Source organism: Macaca fascicularis, chromosome 16 (genome assembly GCF_037993035.2).
Source record: "Macaca fascicularis isolate 582-1 chromosome 16, T2T-MFA8v1.1".
Lineage (NCBI taxonomy): Eukaryota > Metazoa > Chordata > Mammalia > Primates > Cercopithecidae > Macaca > Macaca fascicularis.
Window position 1 is genome coordinate 63,077,994 of NC_088390.1, and position 19,660 is coordinate 63,097,653.

Below are 19,660 nucleotides of genomic sequence, written 5' to 3' on the forward strand. Positions count from 1 at the left end.
AACTACCCACATGTCCACCAACAGGAGAGCAGATTTTTAAAAAATAGTGGTACGGGCTGGATACGGTGGCTGATATCTGTAATCCCAGCACCTTGGGAGGCCGAGGCAGGTGGATCATCTAAGGTCAGGAGTTCGAGACTGGCCTGGCCAACATGGTGAAACCCTATCTCTACTAAAAATACAGAATTAGCCAGACGTGGTGGCACATGCCTGTAGTCCCAGCTACTCAGAAGGCTGAGGCAGGAGAATCACTTGAACCCGGAAGGCAGAGGTTGCAGTGAGCCAAGATCACGCCACTGCACTCCAGCCTAGGCGACAGAGTGAAACTCCATCTCAAAAAAAAATAAAACAAACAAAACAAAACAAAAAAAGTGGTAGGGGCCAGATGCAGTGGCTCACACCTGTAATCCCAGCACTTTGGGAGGCCAAAGTGGGCAGATGACTTGAGTCCAGGTGTTCAAGATCAGCCTGGGCAACACAGTGAAACACCATCTGTACTAAAAATACAAAAATTAGCCAGGCATGGTGGCACATGCCTATAGTTCTGGCTACTTGGGAGGCTGAGGGAGGAGGATCACTTGAGAGCCAGGGAGGTGGATGAGCCTAGATCACACCACTGCACTCTAGCCTGGGTGACAGAGCCAGACCCTGTCTCAAAAAAAAAAAAAAAAAAAAGTTTTTAAAAATTCAAATTAAAAAAAAAGTAGTGGTATGATCTGCAATGGAGTACTACACAGCAATGAAAAAGAACAAACTACAGCTACACACAAAAACATGGATGAATCTTACAGATACAATGAATGTTGATGAATGTTTGTGAGAGATGAATAAAACCCAGATACAGGCCGGGTGGGGTGGCTCACACCTGTAATCCCAGCACTTTGGGAGGCCAAGGCAGGTGGATCACAATGTCAGGAGTTAGAGACCAGCCTGGCCAATATGGTGAAACCCTGTCTATACTAAAAATTAAAAAAATTAGCTGGACGTGGTAGCGGGTGCCTGTAGTCCCAGCTACTTGGGAGGCTGAGGCAGGAGAATGGCTTGAACCTGGGAAGCAGAGGTTGCAGTGAGCCAAGATTGCACCACTGTGCTCTAGCCTGGGAGACAGAGCGAGATTCTCTCTCAAAAAACAAAAAAACACGAAACAAAACAGATACAAAAAACCCTACATACTCTATGATTCACCAAAAACAGGTAAAACTGATGTATGCTGAGAAGTCAGGATCGTATTTAACATTAGAGGGGCTGCAGTCGGTTGAATAGTGTCTCCCCCAAAATTCATGTCTATCTGGAACCTCAGAATGTGACCTTATTTGGAAACAGGGTCTTTGCAGATAAAACTACTGAAGATGAGGTCATGCTGGGTTTGGGTGGGACTAATCTAGTGACTGGTACCCTTATAAGAAGAGCTTGTGGAGACACAGAGACACACAAGGGAGAATGTGGAGATGGAGGAGGAGATTGGAGTGATGCGTCTATAAGCCAAGGAGTGCCAAGGAATGCCCGCGACCACCAAAGGCCAGAAGAGAAGCATGGGACACTTTCTCCTCTGAGCCCCCAAGAAGAAACCAACCCTGTCAACACCTTGATTTCAGACTTCTGGCCTCCGAGCTGTGGGAAAATACATTTCTGTTGTTTCCAGCCACCCAGATTGGAGTCTCTTTTTTTTTTTGGGTGGACGGGGGAGGTTAGAGACAAGGTTTTGCTCTGTCACCCAGGCTAGAGTGCAGTGGCATGACCATAGTTCACTGCAGCCTCGACCTCCTGGGCTTAAGCAGATCCTCCTGCTTCAGCCTCTTGAGCAGCTGGGACTACAGGTGTGTATCATCATGCCTGGCAAATAAATTTTTTTGTAGAGACAGGGTCACACCGTGTTACCCAGACTGGTCTCAAACTCCAGGCTTCAAGCAATCCTCCTGCCTCAGCCTCCCAAAGTGTTAACCATCACAAGGTGTGAGCCACCATGCCTAACTTCACAAATGTAGTCATTTGTGGAGGCAGTCCTTGGAAATGAATACTTCAGGGTAATGACCGGGAAGAGGTGCAAGACAAGCTTCTGAGGTGCTGGTAACGTGTTTCCTGATCTGGGTACGTGTTCAGCTTAGGAAAATTCATGGAGTGGTACACTTGTGTACCTTTGCCTGTCTGTATGGAATACTCCAACACAAGCAAAAAGAAGCAGCAGAAATCTCTCAACCCCTTGTCAGAAACCAGATTTGGAGTGGAGATTTGGGAAAGAGAAGAGCTCAGGACTGACCTTTACTCTGTTGCTCTCCAGGGGCTCCACTGGCCAGCGTTGGGATTGGGGACACTACAGCCCCATCCTGGGCCGGGGTGTGTGGCCTCTGCTTGCTCTTGGCAGCCTCGACAGCCTTGAGTTTTCTGGCGTGTTTGTGGCCTTTATAATGTGCCTCGGCCTGGTTCTGGGGAGGGGAGGCAAGAGGTCACCATTCACTGGCTGAGTCCACATGCCCCATTCATGAACTGGAGCCCAGCAGGGGACAGGTCCAAGGGAGGCAGGGCTCAGGCACACAAAGGGCAAGTCCTTGTCCTTGTCATCATCATCACCATAGTACATGTGGCTCTGAGGTTTACGGAATGTGTTCTCGCACATGAGCTCCAAGGCAGGCAGCCTCTGGCTTCAGATCTGACTCAGCCACTTACTAACTACATCTGTTTTTGCTGTTGTTTTTGCTTTCTGATTTTTTTTTTTTTTTTTTTTTTGAGGCAGAGTCTCACTCTGTCGCCCAGGCTGGAGTGCAGTGGTGCCATCTCAGCTCACTGCAACCTCCGCCTCCTGGGTTCAAACGATTCTCCTGTCTCAGCTTCCTGGGTAGCTGGGATTACAGGTGCGTGCCACCGCACCAGACTAATTTTTTGTGTTTTTAGTAGAGATGGGGTTTCACCTTATTAGCCAGGATGGTTTCAATTTCCTGACTTCATGATCCACCCGCCTTAGCCTCCCAAAGTGCTGGGATTACAGGCGTGAGCCACCAGGCCCGGCCACTAACTACATCTTTAGGCAAGTAACATCATCTCTCTGAGCCTGAGTCTCCTCATCCATAAACTCTGTGACGACAATACTGACCTCGGCCAGGCACAGTGGCTCACGCCTGTAGTCCCAGCACTTTGGGAGGCAGAGGCGGGCGGATCATGAGGTCAGGAGATCAAGACCATCCTGGCTAACACGGTGAAAACCCATCTCTACTAAAAATACAAAAAATTAGCTGGGCGTGGTGGCGCGCGCCTGTGGTCCCAGTTACTCGGGAGGCTGAGGCAGGAGAATGGTGCGAACCCAGAAGGCGGAGCTTGCAGTGAGCCAAGATCAAGCCACTGCACTCCAGCCTGGGCGAAGAGTGAGCCTCCGTCTCAAAAAAAAAAAAGTACTGACCTCATGGGTTGTCAGAATTACATGGGAACATGAATTACAAGGGCTGAGTCCATAGAGTAGGTGCTCAATGAATGTTAGTTATTGAGTGTATCAATGCACAAATGGAGAAAGCAGAGCAATCCCCACACTTTGGGGCATATGTACCCCAGAACATTCATCCCTTTGTTCACTTGTTCAACAAGTCATTACTGAGCATTTGCTATTTGCCAGGAAGAAGCCATGGTTCCTCTCTTGGAACAAATTCTCTCCTCCATCTTTTTTTTTTTGAGACGGAATCTCGCTTTGTCACCCAGGCTGGAGTGCTGTGGGAGCAATCTCAGCTCACTGCAACCTCTGCCTCCTGGGTTCAAGTGATTCTCCTGCCTCAGCTTCCCGAGTGGCTGGGATTACAGGCACCCACCACCACAACTGGCTGATTTTTTTTTTTTTCTTTATTTTAGTAGAGATGGGTTTCACCATGTTGGCCAGGCTGGTCTCTAACTGCTGACCTCAAGTGATCCACCCACCTCGGCCTCGCAAAGTGCTGTAAAGGCGTGACCCACCACGCCCAGCCTCTCCTCCATCTCTTGCAGGACTCATGGAACCAGAAGCCCTGAAGGGAATCCCCAAATCTGGTCTGTCAGTATCCTCCCTCCAAGGGTCCTCACTTGCTGCTCCCTGGCCCACCTCCTCGAAACGTGGGAAAGACAGGCTCCCACAGCCCTTCCCTGGATGCGACACCACAGCAGTTCTGCTGACATCCAACTGAAACCCCAGATTGCCTGACAGGAGGTAGACCTTCCCTGCGAGGCCAGAATGAGGTTCCTCCTCTACCTAAGGGTAGGATGTAGTAGAAAGGGGTAGGCTGTAGTAGAGTCATAGACCTTGGGGTCAGCCAGGCCTGGGTTCATATCCCAGCTTTGCTACTAACCAGCTGTGTGGTCTTAGGCAAGTCACTTAACCTCTCTAAGGCTCACTTTCCTCATCTGAAAATCAGGGATTATAATAGCGTCTCTAGGCCAGGCGCGGTGGCTCATACCTGTAATCCCAGCATTTTGGGAGGTCGAAGTGGGTGGATCACTTGAGCCCAGGAGTTCGAGACCAGCCTGGGCAACATGGTGAAACCCTGTCTCTGCCAAAAATACAAAAAAATTAGCCAGGTGTGGTAGCACATCCCTGTAATCCCAGCTACTAAGCCGAGGCACAAGAATCACTTGAACCCTGGAGGTGGAGGTTACACTGAGTCAAGATTACGCCACTGCACTCCTGCCTGGGTGACAGAGTGAGACTTTGTCTTCAAAAAAAAAAACAAACAAACACACAAACACACAAAAATCCTGCCTCCACCCCTCTCACAGACGTATCATGAGAACTATTATTTAAGGTGATGGGCATGATCACATTCTGTAAACTCAGATCAGGAGCTGATGAGATGGTCCCCTGGGACCCGGAGTGGAGGAAGGGCAGTCTGCTCTCTTGCAGAAGGATCCAGAACACAGGAGGGAGGCCTGGGGGGAAGGAAATGGAATCCCACTGGGCTATAGGTGGGCAGAAGGGGAAGGGGCAGAAGAATCTAGAGAGAGGAGAGGGTGCGATGGTTAAAGGACCAAGAGTGCCTCTTCTGCAGCCAGGGATTGAAAATACAGACCACAGCCCCTTTGCCACTGGTATTCCTCCCAGAAGGACCCTGAAAGCCCAGCCTCCAGCCCTCTCCCTGCCCAGCCCCCTCCCCAGACCTGCTTTCACTACTTTGTCTCACCGCTGAGTTGAACCTTAGGTGACAGATGTTACAGGAAATGAAGAGTTTCTTCTTCAGAGGGGAGGGGACCCCAAACGTGTGGCTGATGACAGCTTTCTGGACCGGGTCCATCTGTGAAGGGAGTGGGAGGGCATAATAACTCTGGGGTTGGCTTGGGAAGCAGGGATTGGGGGCAGCACAAAACTAAAGATGACTGAAGTGGGCCGTCGTCAGCTTCTAGGAAGAGCTTTTACATCCTGTGGATGTTGGAAAAAGAAACACCTGGGCCAGCTGCGGTGGCTCACGCCTGTAATCCCAGCACTTTGAGAGCCCGAGGCAGGCAGATCACCTCGGGTTGGGAGTTCAAGACCAGCCTGACCAACATGGAGAAACCCGGTCTCCACTAAAAAAAATACAAAATTAGCCAGGTGTGATGGCGTGTGCCTGTAATCCCAGCTACTTGGGAGGCTGAGGCAGGAGAATTGCTTGAACCGGGGAGATGGAGGTTGCGGTGAGCCGAGAGCACCTCCAGCCTGGGCAACAAGAGCAAAACTTTGTCTCAAAAAAAAAAAAAAAAAGAAAGAAAGAAAGAAAAAAGAAAAAGAAACAGCTGGCTGGGTGTGGTGGCTCACGCTTGTAATCCCAGCACTTTGGGAGGCCAAGATGGGTGAATAACCTGAGGTCAGGAGTTCGAGACCAGCCTGGCCAAGTGAAACCCCTTCTCTACTAAAAATACAAAAATTGGCCGGGCGTGGTGGCGCGTGGCTGTAGTCTCAGCTACTCAGGAGGCTGAGGCAGGAGGCTTGAACCAGAGAGGCAGAGGTTGCAGTGAGCTGAGACTGTGCCATTGCACTCTAGCCTGGGTAACAGAGTGAGACTCTGCCTCAAAAAAAAAAAAAAAAAAAGGCTGGGCGCAGTGGCTAAAGCCTGTAATCCCAGCACTTTGGGAGGCTGAGACAGGCGGATCACGAGGTCAGGAGATCGAGACCATCCTGGCTAACACGGTGAAACCTTGTCTCTACTAAAAAATATAAAAAACTAGCTGGGCGAGGTGGCGGGCGCCTGTAGTCCCAGCTATTCGGGAGGCTCAGGCAGGAGAATGGCGTGAACCAGGGAGGCGGAGCTTGCAGTGAGCTGAGATCCGGCCACTGCACTCCAGCCTGGGTGACAGAGTGAGACTCTGTCTCAAAAAAAAAAAAAAAAAAAAAAAAGAAGGGAAGGGAAGGGGGGGAGGGGAGGGAAAAGAAAACAGAAAAGAAAAAAAAGAAAAGAAAAAGAAACAGCCTCTTCCCTGGCTGTCTTTATCTGTCAGCCTGGGCTTCTGCTTGGAAGCAGGGGAATGGTCAGAGTGCCCTGCATGATACTGGGACATAGAACCACGTTCTGGTGATCGCCTTGGCATCTCTTGGTGCCCCTTAGGTCATTTTTTTTTTTTTTCTCCTTTGCAATAATCACAACTATTGGGACAGAGAGTTGTAAACAAGGAGAGGCAGGGAAAAGACAAAGAACCCTTCTGCTGGAATTTCCTCTCCCATCACCCAGGCTTCATGCCTGGACCTGTGGGCTGGGGGAAGATAAGTCCTATCTCATCAGCTCTGCCACTGTCACAGAGCCTGAGGCTGCTGATGACCTCTTTTTTTTTTTTTCCCCTAAGATGGAGTACTGCTCTGTCAACCAGGCTGGAGTGCAGTGGCATGATCTCAGCTCACTGCAACTTCCACCTCTCCGGTTCAAGTGATTCTCCTGCCTCAGCCTCCTGAGTAGCTGGGATTACAGGCACCCACCACGACGTCTGGCTAATTTTTGTATTTTTAGTAGAGATGGGGTTCCACCATGTTGGCCAGGCTGGTCTCAAACTCCTACCCTCAAAATGATCTGCCTGCCTTGGCCTCCCAACGTGCTGGAATTACAGATGTGAGCCACCGTGCCCAGCCATGACGACCTCTCTTGAGAGAGTGAGAGCCACAGCCAGGGGAGGTGGGGGGCCAGTAGGAGGCAGGGAGCAGCAAGTGGAGGCCTAAGGTTCCCTAAGGAGGAGGATTGTTTCTTTGGAATATTAATTTGGATTTTTTTTCTTTTCCTTACTACTTTTTTATTTATTTATTTATTTTGAGATGGAGTCTCCTTCTTGTCACCCAGGCTGGAGTGCAATGGCAGAGCCAAGATCTTGCAACCTCCGCCTCCTGAGTTCAAGCGATTCTCCTGCCTCAGCCTCCTGAGTAGCTGAGATTACAGGTGCCTGCCACCATGCTCAGCTAATTTTTGTATTTTTAGTACAGATGGGGTTTCACTATCTCTTTTTTTTTTTTTTTCCTGAGATGGAGACACTCTTGTCACCCCAGCTGGAGTACAATGGCACGATCTTGGCTCACTGCAACCTCCACTCCCAGGTTCAGGCGATTTTCCTGCCTCAGCCTCCCAACTAGCTGGGATTACTGGCACCTGCCACCATGCTTGGCTAATTTTTGTATTTTTAGTAGAGATGGGGTTTTGCCATCTCTGTTGGCCAGGCTAGTCTCAAATTCCTGACCTCAGGTGATCAGCCCACCTCAGTCTCCCTAAGTGCTGGGATTACAGGTGTGAGCCACCACACCTGGCTTCTTTTTCCTTATTTTAAATCATTATTTTCTTCTATAGAATTAAGGCTTGATGTTCCCTTTTCTCAGGAGGTTGGGCCAAATGCAATTGTCTGAACTTGTCAAGAACCTTCCAGGCTGGGCACGGTGGCTCACACCTGTAATCTCAACACTTTGGGAGGCTGAGGTGGGAGGATCCCTTGAGCTCAGGAGTTTGAGACCAGCCTGGGTAATATAGTGAGACCTCATCTCTGCTTATATAAAAATAAAATAAAATAAAAAAGGAACTTTCCAAACCTTCCCAAGAAAAGAAAACAGAGCTTAGAGAGAAGCACATGGGTGCAGAAACTTCCCTGAGAACAGAAAGAGGTTCAAATTCTCACAGCACCCAGTGCCAGCAAGGGGCTCAGGGGACAGGACCTCAGAGGAGAATGGCCTGCAGGGGTCCCCTGCAATTGGAACCATGCCTTTCAACAGTGAGCCTGTCAGCAAGCGACAACAGGGACTTGAGACCAGAGGACCACCTCCCAAATGCCTCAGACTCCTTAGGACCTCTGTCTAACCCTGGAGGGTGGGAGGAAGGGATTCCTAAGTGTGACTAAGGTGGAGTTTGCCACCATCTGCTCAGGATGGGGCATGCCACACCCATGATTTCATTTGATTTTTCCAAATTTAAAAAAAATGGAGATGGTTGCTGATCCCTTATATAGTGAATTAAAATTCATACTACACTTGTTTTTTTTTTTTTTTTCTGAGACGGAGTCTCGCTCTGTCGCCCAGACTGGAGTGCAGTGGCCGGATCTCGGCTCACTGCAAGCTCCGCCTCCCGGGTTTACGCCATTCTCCTGCCCCAGCCTCCCGAGTAGCTGGGACTACAGGCGCCCGCCACCTCACCCGGCTAGTTTTTTTGTATTTTTTAGTAGAGACGGGGTTTCACCGTGTTAGCCAGGATGGTCTCGATCTCCTGACCTCATGATCTGCCCGTCTCGGCCTCCCAAAGTGCTGGGATTACAGGCTTGAGCCACTGCACCTGGCCCATACTACACTTGTTATGCACACACACGTACAAGGAAATGTACAGACCAGGACACATACACAGCACAAAAGCTTCAGGCAGTTACAAATGCTCAGACAAGCAGAACAATTCACACTCATGCACACAAAGGGCACATGACCACAGGTAAACTCACAATCACCCAAACCACACAAAAACATATGCTTAGAGGGCAGATACACGCCAAACACACACTTAAAAGACACAAGGACACAACAAACCCTCAGATTACACAGGCAAATACCTTAATTACATAAAATTACCCACACACAAAGAGTTGTTTACAAACACACGCTGAACACCAACACACAAACTCACATCCACATATAACATACAAGACCTACAGAAACTACAACACAAAGGCACAGGTCAGTTACACACACACACACACGTCATCCACAGGAGCGCCTACACAGAAGCTCAAGTGGAATGCACAGGCTACAGGCTCTTGCAGGCCCAGCAGCTATGATGGTGGGGGTGGGGAGAGGGCTGACACCGTCTTGTTCCCCAGCCTAGGAGAGAGCGGGGCCCTCTCCTAGGGTCCCAAATAGGGGTTTCTATTTGGGGAGCACCTATCCCCTCTGAGGGCGGTTGGAGAACAAGCTCCTGGTTAGACCCAGCTGCTGAGAGCTGGCCCCTGAACCCAACTTCCATGCCCACCCACAAGCTTGGGTGCATGCCCCCACCCGCCAGCCCAGCCCATACCGTGCTGAAGTTGGGGAAGAGACTGAGCGGGGCAGCGCCATTGAAGTGGAAGGCGAGCAAGTGCTTGAAGTCCAGCGGGGGCTGCAGAGGCCGGGTGGGCAGGGGCAGGGAGGCCAGCAGGGGGCTGGGGGCGCTGGAGGCCGGGCCTGCTGCAGGAGGAAGAAGGGCACGGTCTGAAATGGGCTCTCTCCTACCTCCGTAGCCAGAACAAGAGGCGGATGGGCTCCCTGGGTGTGGAGCTGGGTAGAAACCTGTATCTCTCTTCACAGAGTGGCACCAGCCAGACCCAGGGTGATTACAGCCTCCTTCCCTGTGCCCTTCCTTCCCACAGCTGGGGAAGCAGAGGCAGGGACTCTACAGTTGGAGGCTCCCAGCCCAGAGGGATGACCCTCCCGCCCCTACTGAGGCAGCATACTGAACCCCAGGGCAGCCCAGCCAAGAGAGGGACAGAGGGGTCTGGGCAGGCCCCTGTCACACACCACCATGGAGACTGCATGATGTGCTGGGATTCCATTTTATTGCAAATTAAACTCAAACCCAGGGGTATTAGGAACAGGCTAGCTCTCGCCCCTGTCACTCTTTAACTATCCTCCCTCCCTCCAGATCCCCAGGCTTTCACAGCCAGGGCTGACAGGAGGGAATGGGAAACCCATGGGCTCTGAAGGGATGCGTTCCCCAGCTCTGGTGAGGTCTAAACTGCTTCCCCCAGGAGGCAAATAAGCCAGCGTCCCTGGGTTGGGCCTTGAGGCCAGTCCTCGGAGGCGGCAGGTACAGCACTGTGGATTTGCAGTCTTTGGTCTTAAAGGTCTGAGGCAAGGGCAGGGGAGGGGTAGGAACTTGGAGAGCAACTGGACTTTGAGGAATAAAAAATTAGAAAAAATAAATAAATCCAGCCCATCTGGGGCATTTTTGGACCCTGTCATTGCAAAACCAAAAGTAGTCCTTTTAGATGTTTGTGTGGTAACACTATGAAAGATAGCATAGGTTTATTTCACATTTGTAGGTTTTATGTCTATATACACAGTTATACACAGAAAAGGCCTGAGGCAGCCCACTGGTGAGGAGGGGAGGAAGGGAAACACTGTCTCCCCGGAACCACTGGCCCTTGAACCACCAGCTTGGGTACAGAGAGGACACTGTGCTGTGTGTCAGAAACAAGCACGGTCATCTACTCCCCAGTCACAGCTGAAGAGAAGAGACACTGCCGGGAGTGGGACTAAGAAACAGCCAAGGGCAGGGCGCGGTGGCTCACGCCTGTAATCCCAGCATTTTGGGAGGCCGAGGCAGGTGGATCGCTTGAGGTGAGGAGTTCGAGACCAGCCTGGCCAACATGGTGGAACCCTGTCTCTACTAAAAATATAAAAATTAGCCCGGTGTGGTGGCGGGCGCCTGTAATCCCAGCTACTCGGGAGGCTGAGGCAGGCGAATTGCTTGAACCCAGGAGGCAGAGGTTGCAGTGAGCCTAGATTGTGCCAGTGCACTCCAGCCTGGATGACAGAGCAAGACTCCATCTCAAAAAAAAAAAAAAGAAAGAAAGAAAAAGAAAGAAACAGCCAAGGACCAGTGTCCGTTCCCTCAGCCCTCAATTCCCAAGACCTAGTCTTCCTCCCCCAAGCCAAGAACTCCCATATTTCTGGGGGGAGCCCAAACTTGGGCTGAATCCAGAAGGAAAAAGGGTGAGCTACTCCTCCTCATCTAACTGTGTAAAGGCCAGGAATGATTTAGGGTGCCCCAGATCCTAGCATCTCTGCCCACCCACCCAGGCCCCTCTTGAACCAGTCCCTTCCTCCACAGCCTACAGGGTGGGGTTGGTGGGAAGCTCCAGAAGGGTGGGTGGGTGGCCTCAGGCCCCTGGGAGGCCACAGTCAGCAGATCATCTTGGGTGCAGCATGGTCAAGTCTAGGTTGGCCCTAAGGGCCCCAGGCTGGCTGGGCCGAGAGAAGGAGGCCACCCTCAGGTGAGCTGCGACCCCAGGAAGCCCTCTCCCCATCCACTCTCTAAGAACTCCACAGCCAACCCAAAGTCAAACTCGTGCAGCGGGGGCCCATCCACTGCGATCTTCACCACGTGGCCCCCCCGGCCTTCCCCGACCCCGCTCTGCCCCCACCACCGCAGCTCCCGGCTGCGGCCGACCTTGTCCAGCAGGCCAGCGCCAAAGGGCAGCGCCAAAGCCAAGGCGGCTAGGGCAGCGAAGTCGGGGAAGAGGTCGTGCAGCTCCGAGTGCGCGCATGCCAGCTGAGTGCACAGGGCCCGCGGGCCGAGCCGCCCAAGGCTGAACACCACGCGCTTAAACAGCGCGAAGTCCCCTAGTGCCCGCTGGCGCACCACGGCAGGCGCAAAGCCGCGCAGCAGAACCCGCAGCGCCCCCTCGCCATGCGCGCCCAGCTCCTCTGGCGCCTGAGGGTAGCGGCGGGGGTCGAAGATCGCCGCGAAGGCGGCCACGGCGTCCAGCGAAGGCCCGGGGTAGGAGTCCTGTAGGCCCTTCCGCATGGAGTCCAGAAAGGACCCCCGGAGCCACTCCAAGCCCCGGACCGCAGCCTCTGAGTAACCGAGCAGCTCCACGCCGCGGTAGGTGCAGCGCCCGCTGCTGGTGTCAGGGTCCGTGGATGCCAGTTCCTGCAGGAAGCCCTGGAGGCGGGCCCCACCTGAGCCGCGCTGAGCTTGGAGGGAGGCCGCAGCCGCCATCACCAGGGGCTGCAGCAAGGCCATGTCCGGCTCTTCTGCCTGCAGGACAAGGGAGAGCTTCTGCACAGAGGGCAGGGCATCCAGCAGCAGGTGGGTGAAGGCCACGAAGGTGAACTGGCGCAGGGCCAGGGCCAGTGACCCCGCCACAGGTGAGGCAAGGGCTGCAGCCTCCAGGGTGGGCACCAGGCCAGGCCAGGCCTCTGCCACTGCTTCCACGACAGGCAGCAGGGAGGCCCAGGGCACTGGCCGAGGCCCTGCCAAGTCAATAGCTGCAAGGTCCAGTGCTGCCCGGAGCTCAGGGACCAAGTGGGAACTAGGACCACCATGGAGGCGGAATAGGGCGTCCAATATGCTCTCATATTGACCCAAGTAGGCGGGGGGCTCAGGATCTGTGCGGCCAGGGAGGCAGTGCAGCTCTGCCAGCAGTGGGCAAGTGGCCCGGAGCTGTGGGCCCACACTCCCCAGGCGCTCACTGGGGAGGCTTGAGCTGAGCCAGGCCAGCTTGGGTGCAGATACGCCGAAAGCCTGCAGGATGTCCAAGAGCTGGCCAGCAGTGGCCTCGCCCTCCTGTAGCTCCACACTGCCCAGGAAGGTGGTGGCAGGCTGGCCATCACAGGGGGACACCGAAGTGGCAAACAGGGCCAGGCTGTGTGACTCCGGCCAGTCTCTGGTCTCGTCCAACACCAGCCCCACATATGGGGATGCCTTCAGGCGCTGGCAGGCCTCTGTGTGCAAGACACTGGCAATGGCCACCTGGGACAGCCAGGAAGAGAAAGGGAGGGAGGACTGAGTTAGGCTTGTCCTGAGAGGCGGAGGCAGGCAGTGCGGGGTGGTGGAAAGAGCCCCGGCCTTGAGGTCACACAGACTTAGGGACTAATCCTTGCTTTGCCACTTACTGGCTGTGCTACCTTCGGCCAGTCACTTCACCTCTCTGAGCCTCAGTTTTCTCACCTCTACAGCTCCTGACGTCTCTAAGAACAGTCCTGCCACCCTGGCTTCCCACCACACCCGGTCTAGTTTTCTAAGCTCTTATACCTGCTGTCAGCTAATACCAGCCCCAAATCTTCTCAAAGCATTGTTGTAAATTATAAATGTCAACTTTTGTTGTGGTGAAAGCACTTTATGAACCATAAAGAGCTCTAGGAAAGCTAATTTTTTCACTGTGTTTTTCTATAGCATCATCGTAGTCTGCCCTATTCCTGGGGGTCTCCCTCCACTGTCCAGCTCAGTGATTAACTGATAGGCACACTCACTCCCAACTCCCAGTTACCCTGGGTCCCAGCTGTATGCTGTTTCTCTATTTGTCATCTCTGTAGGATGAGATCCAACTCCCCCACCTCCAACCCAGCCCACAGGACTCACACAGTTAGTACCTAGGACAGAGCTGCAATCTGCATGTCTCCAGGGGCCATGTGAGTGATACTGAGCTTAGAGAAGGCCAGGGATAAGCCAGAGGGAATGCCCTGCTCTCCAACTCCAGCACATCCTGCTGTGAGAGCATGGGGACCTTGCTTTTCAATATAGTCACAAATATAGATTTTTATATTTATATCCTGAGTTTTTTTAAAGTTGAAACAAATTCGAGTTTTTCAAAAACACTACGAAAACTAATTAAACAGGCTCGGCACAGAAAACAGCCCCAAAAGAAAACTAAGTCAGAAGTCATTTCCATTTCCATTCCAGCACTTTGGGGGGCCAAGGCAGGAGGATTGCTTGAGGCCAGGAGTTCAAGACCAGCCTGGGCAACATAGTGTGACCCCATCTCTATGTTTAAAAAAAAAAAAAAAAACAGAGGCCAGGCACGGTTGCTCACACCTATAATACCATCACTTTGGGAGGCTGAGGTGGGCGGATCACCTGAGGTCAGGAGTTCAAAACTGGCCTGGCCAACATGGTGATACCCTGTCTCTACTAAAAATACAAAAATTAGCTGGGTGTGGTGGCACATGCCTGTAATCCTAGCTAATAGGGAGGCTGAGGCAGGAGAATCACTTGAGACAGGAAGGCAGAGGTTGCAGTGAGCTGAGATCGCGCCACTGCTCTCCAGCCTGGGTGACAGAGCGAGACTCCTCAGAAAAAAAAAAAAATTAAATACATCTGTGGGTCAATCAAGCCTCCAGACCACCGGTTTGCAACATCTGATTTAGCTAGTGAGAAGAGTGCCCCTGTTCCCACTAAAGACAAGGCCTGGTCTGGCCTCTTCACTGTTGTATCCCTGCAGCTAGCCCAGCACCAGGCACACAGTAGGCCCTCAGGGAAGGTTCTGAAGGAAGAAGATATGAATGAAATGCCCTAGCTGCTCCCCAAGGGCCTGGCATGCTGGGGCTGTTCCCAGGTGGCTCAGTGTCCTCCCTTCCCAAGCCCTTCCCCCATACTTCTGGCTGTCACCCACCTGCATGTCCTTCACCCTCCTGGGACTGTAGTAATCGCCATGCTCTGTGCCCAGCAGTGCCTGGCACAGGTTGAACCTCTGCAGCTCGAGCAGGGCAGAGCAGCGGTCGTCGGGCACATCCTCCTTTGCCATGCAGTACACGGTAGTCAGCACAGCCACTTTGGCCGGGTCTACCTCCACCTTGACGCTCCTGGAGGCGGGGGTCGTAGTCAGGCCTGGGCAGGCCTCTCCGCCCTCAGCCTGGCCCTCAAAAGGGGGCTGGCCCTGGTTGACAGCCAGAGCCTGGCGGTGGGCTCCTGAGGTCACGTGGCGCAGCAGGGCGTGGCGCTGGAAGTTGTCAGTGCCCACAGTGAAGGCATTTTCGGCTTTGCCATGCTTGTTCCGTACCAGGGCCTGGCGGCACTCGAGGCAGAACATCAGCTTCCGCTCATAGTCAAAGTCCAGCCAGGTAAACTCCTCTTTCCAGTGCTCGTTGAAGTAACGCTTACACTTCTTGTTGGAGTTGGAGGCCTCTCCCGCTGGTTTCTTCCCTGGGGGCACCATTCTTGCTCTCTGAGCAAGGAACTCCCAACCCCCACCTGAATGCTCTTGCCCCCCTGCCTCCCCCCCACACAGAGGCACCTCCCTTGACAAGAGGAGTTGATGGGGAGGCGGGATGGGGGCAGCCCGCCAGGCTAACAGGGCCCATCCATCTCAGCCTGAAGAGTTTATTCCTGCTCCGTGGGTGGGAGACTGGAGATGAAACAGACAAGGGAGAGGTGTTAGGGGTCTGTCATGGTAGGGGCAGTTTAGGGTGGCGTGGTAGGCTCCATGCTGCCCACAGAGTCCTCCCAGCTGAGGGGTGGAGGGGCTCAATGGGGCAGGGGCTCTGGGCAGTGGATGGAGTCATGCAAAGGGCCCTAGAGTGTTATCCAAAGCGGGGAGGTGTGGGGACCCCAGCCCTCTCCCGGGGTCTCTTTCCACCCAGGACAAGGCACTGATTCGCTTTGACTGCTGAAGCATCTCAGAACTGGAAAGACTGGCATCACCTGGGCAACTGCATTTTATAAGGGGGAAACTCAGTCTGGAGACAGACAGTGGTTCTCAGGGCCCATGAGGAATTCATAGTGAAACAGGACTAAAACTCAGAACTCTCAACTCCTAGCCCAAAAGATGACTGTGCCCTTCAGCCCATAGTCATCTACTTCATCAGAAGGAAATCAAGCCAGGCATGGTGGCTCACTCCTGTAATCCCAGCACTTTGGGAGGTGGCTCACTTGAGCCCAGGAGTTCAAGACCAGCCTGGGCAACATGGCAAAACCCCATCTCTAAAAAAAAAAAAAAAAAAAAATTAGCCAGGCATGGTGGTGCATGCCTATAGTCCCAGCTATTGGGGAGGTTAAGGCAGGATTGCTTCAGCCTGGGAGGCAGAGGTTGCAGTGAGCCGTGATGGCGCCACTGCACTCCAGACTAGGTGACAGAGCTAGACCCTGTCTCAAAAAAAAAGAAAAAAAAAAAAGGATGGCCGGGTGCAGTGGCTCATGCCTGTAAGCCCAGCACTTTGGGAGGCCGAGGCAGGCGGGTCACCTGAGGTCAGGAGTTCGAGACCAGCCTGACCAACATGGAGAAACTCCATCTCTCCTAAAAATACAAAATTAGCTGGCATGGTGGCGTATGCCTGTAATCCCAGCTACTTGGGAGGCTAAGGCAGGAGAATCGCTTGAACCCGGAAGGCAGAGGTTGCAGTAAGCTGAGATCACGCCATTGCACTCCAGCTTGGACAACAAGAGCAAAACTCGATCTCAAAAAAAAAAAAAAGAGAAATCAGCGCAAAGCTGATTCTTGCCAAGCCACAGGAAGATGTGCTTTCTCTAAAGCTGCCTTCCTTACACACACAGGTGCACACAAACTCACACCCACACCCACTAGTACTGTGGTTCTGGGACAGGTAGCCCAGACCTGGGGCCCCAGACTGAAGGCAGGTAGCCGGCTGCCTCTACCTCCCTCACTCTGCCACCTCCCCAGACACAAGGCCAGGATGAGCAGTTCAGGATTGAAAAGCCATGTCCAGCCATTGGCCAAAACCTGCCAAGTCTACCTTTTTTTTTTTTTTTTTTTGAGACAGAGTCCCGCTCTGTCACCCAGGCTGGAGTGCAGTGGCTGGCGTGATCTCGCTGGGATTACAGGCGTGAGCCACCACGCCCGGCCTTAACTCTACCTTTTAATTATTTATCCAACCTGTGTTCTCCTCTTCATGCTTAACTGTAACTACCATTTCTGGGATGTGAATTGAGGCCCTGTGCTAAGTGCTTTACAATGATCCAGGGCAGACCCAGACGACTCTCCGTGGCTGAGACATTATCCTTTTGGAGAGGAGAAAACTGAGGTCAATGACTTTAACTGGCTTGCTTCAGGTTTCATAAGCAGTAAGTCGCTGAGGCTGAATCAGAACCCATGTCCTCCTGACCCCAAAGGCTGTACTGAGACCCTGGTCTGTACCATCTCTCTCCCTTCAGCTGCCTAGCCTTGGTCCAGTTCAGGCCCTCACGGTATCACCTGGATCATTGCAGCTGCCTCGGTCTCTGCATGGTCATTTCCCCCAGACTCATCCCTCACCCAGCAGTCAGAGACAGCAAGCTCACACACAGATCCAACTGTGTCACTCTCTGGCTTCCACCTCTTTACTGATATCCCACTGCCTAAGTCTACACACCTCACCACAAGCCAACAAGGCCCTCCCCAGGCTCTGAATGCTTCTGTTAATAGAGCCTCCCGCCACTCCTGTCTGCCCAATCAATTCTGAAGGCTTGCATTCCCAGTGGACACCAAGCTGTTACTTTGTCCCTGTCTTCATCCTCTGAGCCTAGAATTCCCTCTCCCTCCTCTTTTCTTACTAATTCCCACTCATTGCCTGAGGGCAGCTCAGGTATCCCTTCTGCCATGCTGATCTCTACAACCTGGGCTGGCAGCCATCCTCTGGTTCCCCACAGCTCCCTATGCACGAGTCTTCATGACACAATATGGTGAATACAGGGATTCTCTATATATCTCCGCACTGAGTTCATAGAAGCCAAGACCATGTTTGTTCATTTTCATATCTCTAAGTCCCTGTCTGGGGCTGGGCACACAGATACCTCTCAGTAAAAGTTGGTTGTTTAAAAGAATGAAAGGGCCAGGCATGGTGGCTCACACTGTAATCCCAGCACTTTGGGAAGCCGAGGTGGGAGGATCTTTTGAGCCCAGGAGTTCCAGACCAGCCTGGGCAACATAAGGAGACCCTGTCTTTACAAATAAAATGTTTTTAAAAAATTAGCGGGGCATGGTGGTATATGCCTGTAGTCCCAGCTACTCAGGAGGGAAGATCACTTGAGCCTAGGAGTTCAAGGCTATCATGAGCTATGATCATGCCACTGCACTACAGCCTGGGCAACATTGTGAGACGCTGTCTCAAATTAAATAAATAGATAAAATTTTAAAATAAAAATAAAAATATGGGAGGCCAAGGCAGGTGGATCACTTGAGCTCAGGAGTTCAAGACTAGCCTGGGCAACACAGCAATACCCCATCTCCAAAAGATAAATAAATAAAAATTTAAAAATAAAATAAAAATAGGCCGGGCGCGGTGGCTCAAGCCTGTAATCCCAGCACTTTGGGAGGCCGAGACGGGTGGATCACGAGGTCAGGAGATCGAGACCATCCTGGCTAACACAGTGAAACCCCGTCTCTACTAAAAAATACAAAAAACTAGCCGGGCGAGGTGGCGGGCGCCTGTAGTCCCAGCTACTCGGGAGGCTGAGGCAGGAGAATGGCGTAGACCCGGGAGGCGGAGCTTGCAGTAAGCTGAGATCCGGCCACTGCACTCCAGCCTGGGCGACAGAGCGAGACTCCGTCTCCAAAAAAAAAAAAATACATAAATAAATAAAAATAAAATAAAATAAAATAAAAATAGAAAACAATGCCAACACATTAAAAAGGAATGAATGGATTCATTTTGGCCACCTGAAAGAACTCGTTTCTGAGATTGTCAATTAGATGATCTTTTTTCTCTCTTTTTTTTTTTTTTTTTGAGATGGAGTTTCACTTTGTCACCCAGGCTAGAGTGCAGTGGTGCAATCTCAGCTCACTGCAACCTCCAACTCCTGGGTTCAAGCAATTATCTTGCCTCAGCCTCCCAAGTAACTGGGATTATAGGCACGTGCCACCGCACCCAGCTTTTTTTTTTTTTTTTGAGACGGAGTCTTGCTCTGTCGCCCAGGCTGGAGTGCAGTGGCGTGATCTCAGCTCACTGCAAACTCCGCCTCCTAGGTTCACGCCATTCTCCTGCCTCAGCCTCCCAAGTAGCTGGGACTACAGGCGCCCGTCACCACACCCGGCTAATTTTTTGTATTTTTAGTAGAGACAGGGTTTCACCGGGTTACCCAGGATGGTCTCGATCTCCTGACCTCGTGATCTGCCTGCTTTGGCCTCCCAAAGTGCTGGGATTACAGGCGTGAGCCACCGCGCCCAGCCCCGGCTAATTTTTTTTAAATTTTTAGTAGAGACGGGGTTTCACCGTATTGGCCAGGCTGGTCTCAAACTCCCGACCTCAATGATTTGCCCATCTCAGCCTCCCAAAGTGCTCGGATTACAGGTGCCTGGACCAATTAGACGATCTTAAGCTCTGAGACTGCAGTAACTGTCTTTGTCCACTTAACACGTATACCAGTGCCCTGTGTGGAACCAGCACATAGTAGGTGGGTAAAGCAAGGGCAGATGAGGAGAGTTCCAGGACCAGCTGGTTCGGTGTAAGGAAAGACTGCCAGATGCAAGTAAAACTCATTGGCCCTCTTCCTTGGGACTTCTTTTTTTTTTTTTCCCAGACAGAGTCTCACCCTGTCGCCCAGGCTGGAATGCAGTGGCGCAATCTCAGCTCACTGCAACCTCTGCCTCCCCGGTTCAAGCGATTCTCCTGCCTCAGCCTGGGCACCACACCACTCCATCCAGCTACCTTCCTGGCCTGTCTAGACAGAACTCTTGATCTGTCCTTACAAATATGCTACTTTTGGCTCGATGTGGTGGCTCACACCTATAATCCTAGCATTTTTGGGAGGCTGAGGCAGGAGGACTGCTTGAGCCCATGAGTTTGAGACCAGCCTGGGCAACATAGGGAGACCCTGTCTTT

General features: G+C 52.3%; 1 protein-coding gene across 31 annotated transcripts in view; it reads right to left on the bottom strand.

Moving 5' to 3' along the window:
* Positions 1-19,660, bottom strand: part of LOC101866167 (uncharacterized protein C17orf113) — a 67,718-nt gene that overhangs the window by 4,082 nt on the left and 43,976 nt on the right. For 10 of the 31 annotated variants that reach the window (XM_005584221.5, XM_045375943.3, XM_074019597.1 and 7 more), the window contains 3 exons: positions 9,444-9,592; positions 5,130-5,240; positions 2,258-2,423 (listed from right to left, as the gene is read on the bottom strand). In XM_005584221.5, the coding sequence (XP_005584278.3) occupies positions 2,258-2,423; positions 5,130-5,240; positions 9,444-9,592 (426 nt within the window). Of the gene's footprint in view, positions 1-2,257; positions 2,424-5,129; positions 5,241-9,443; positions 9,593-10,395; positions 12,882-14,520; positions 15,253-19,660 lie in introns of those variants that run through there. The other 21 variants (XM_074019598.1, XM_065532387.2, XM_074019595.1 and 18 more) reach the window with 9 other exon arrangements.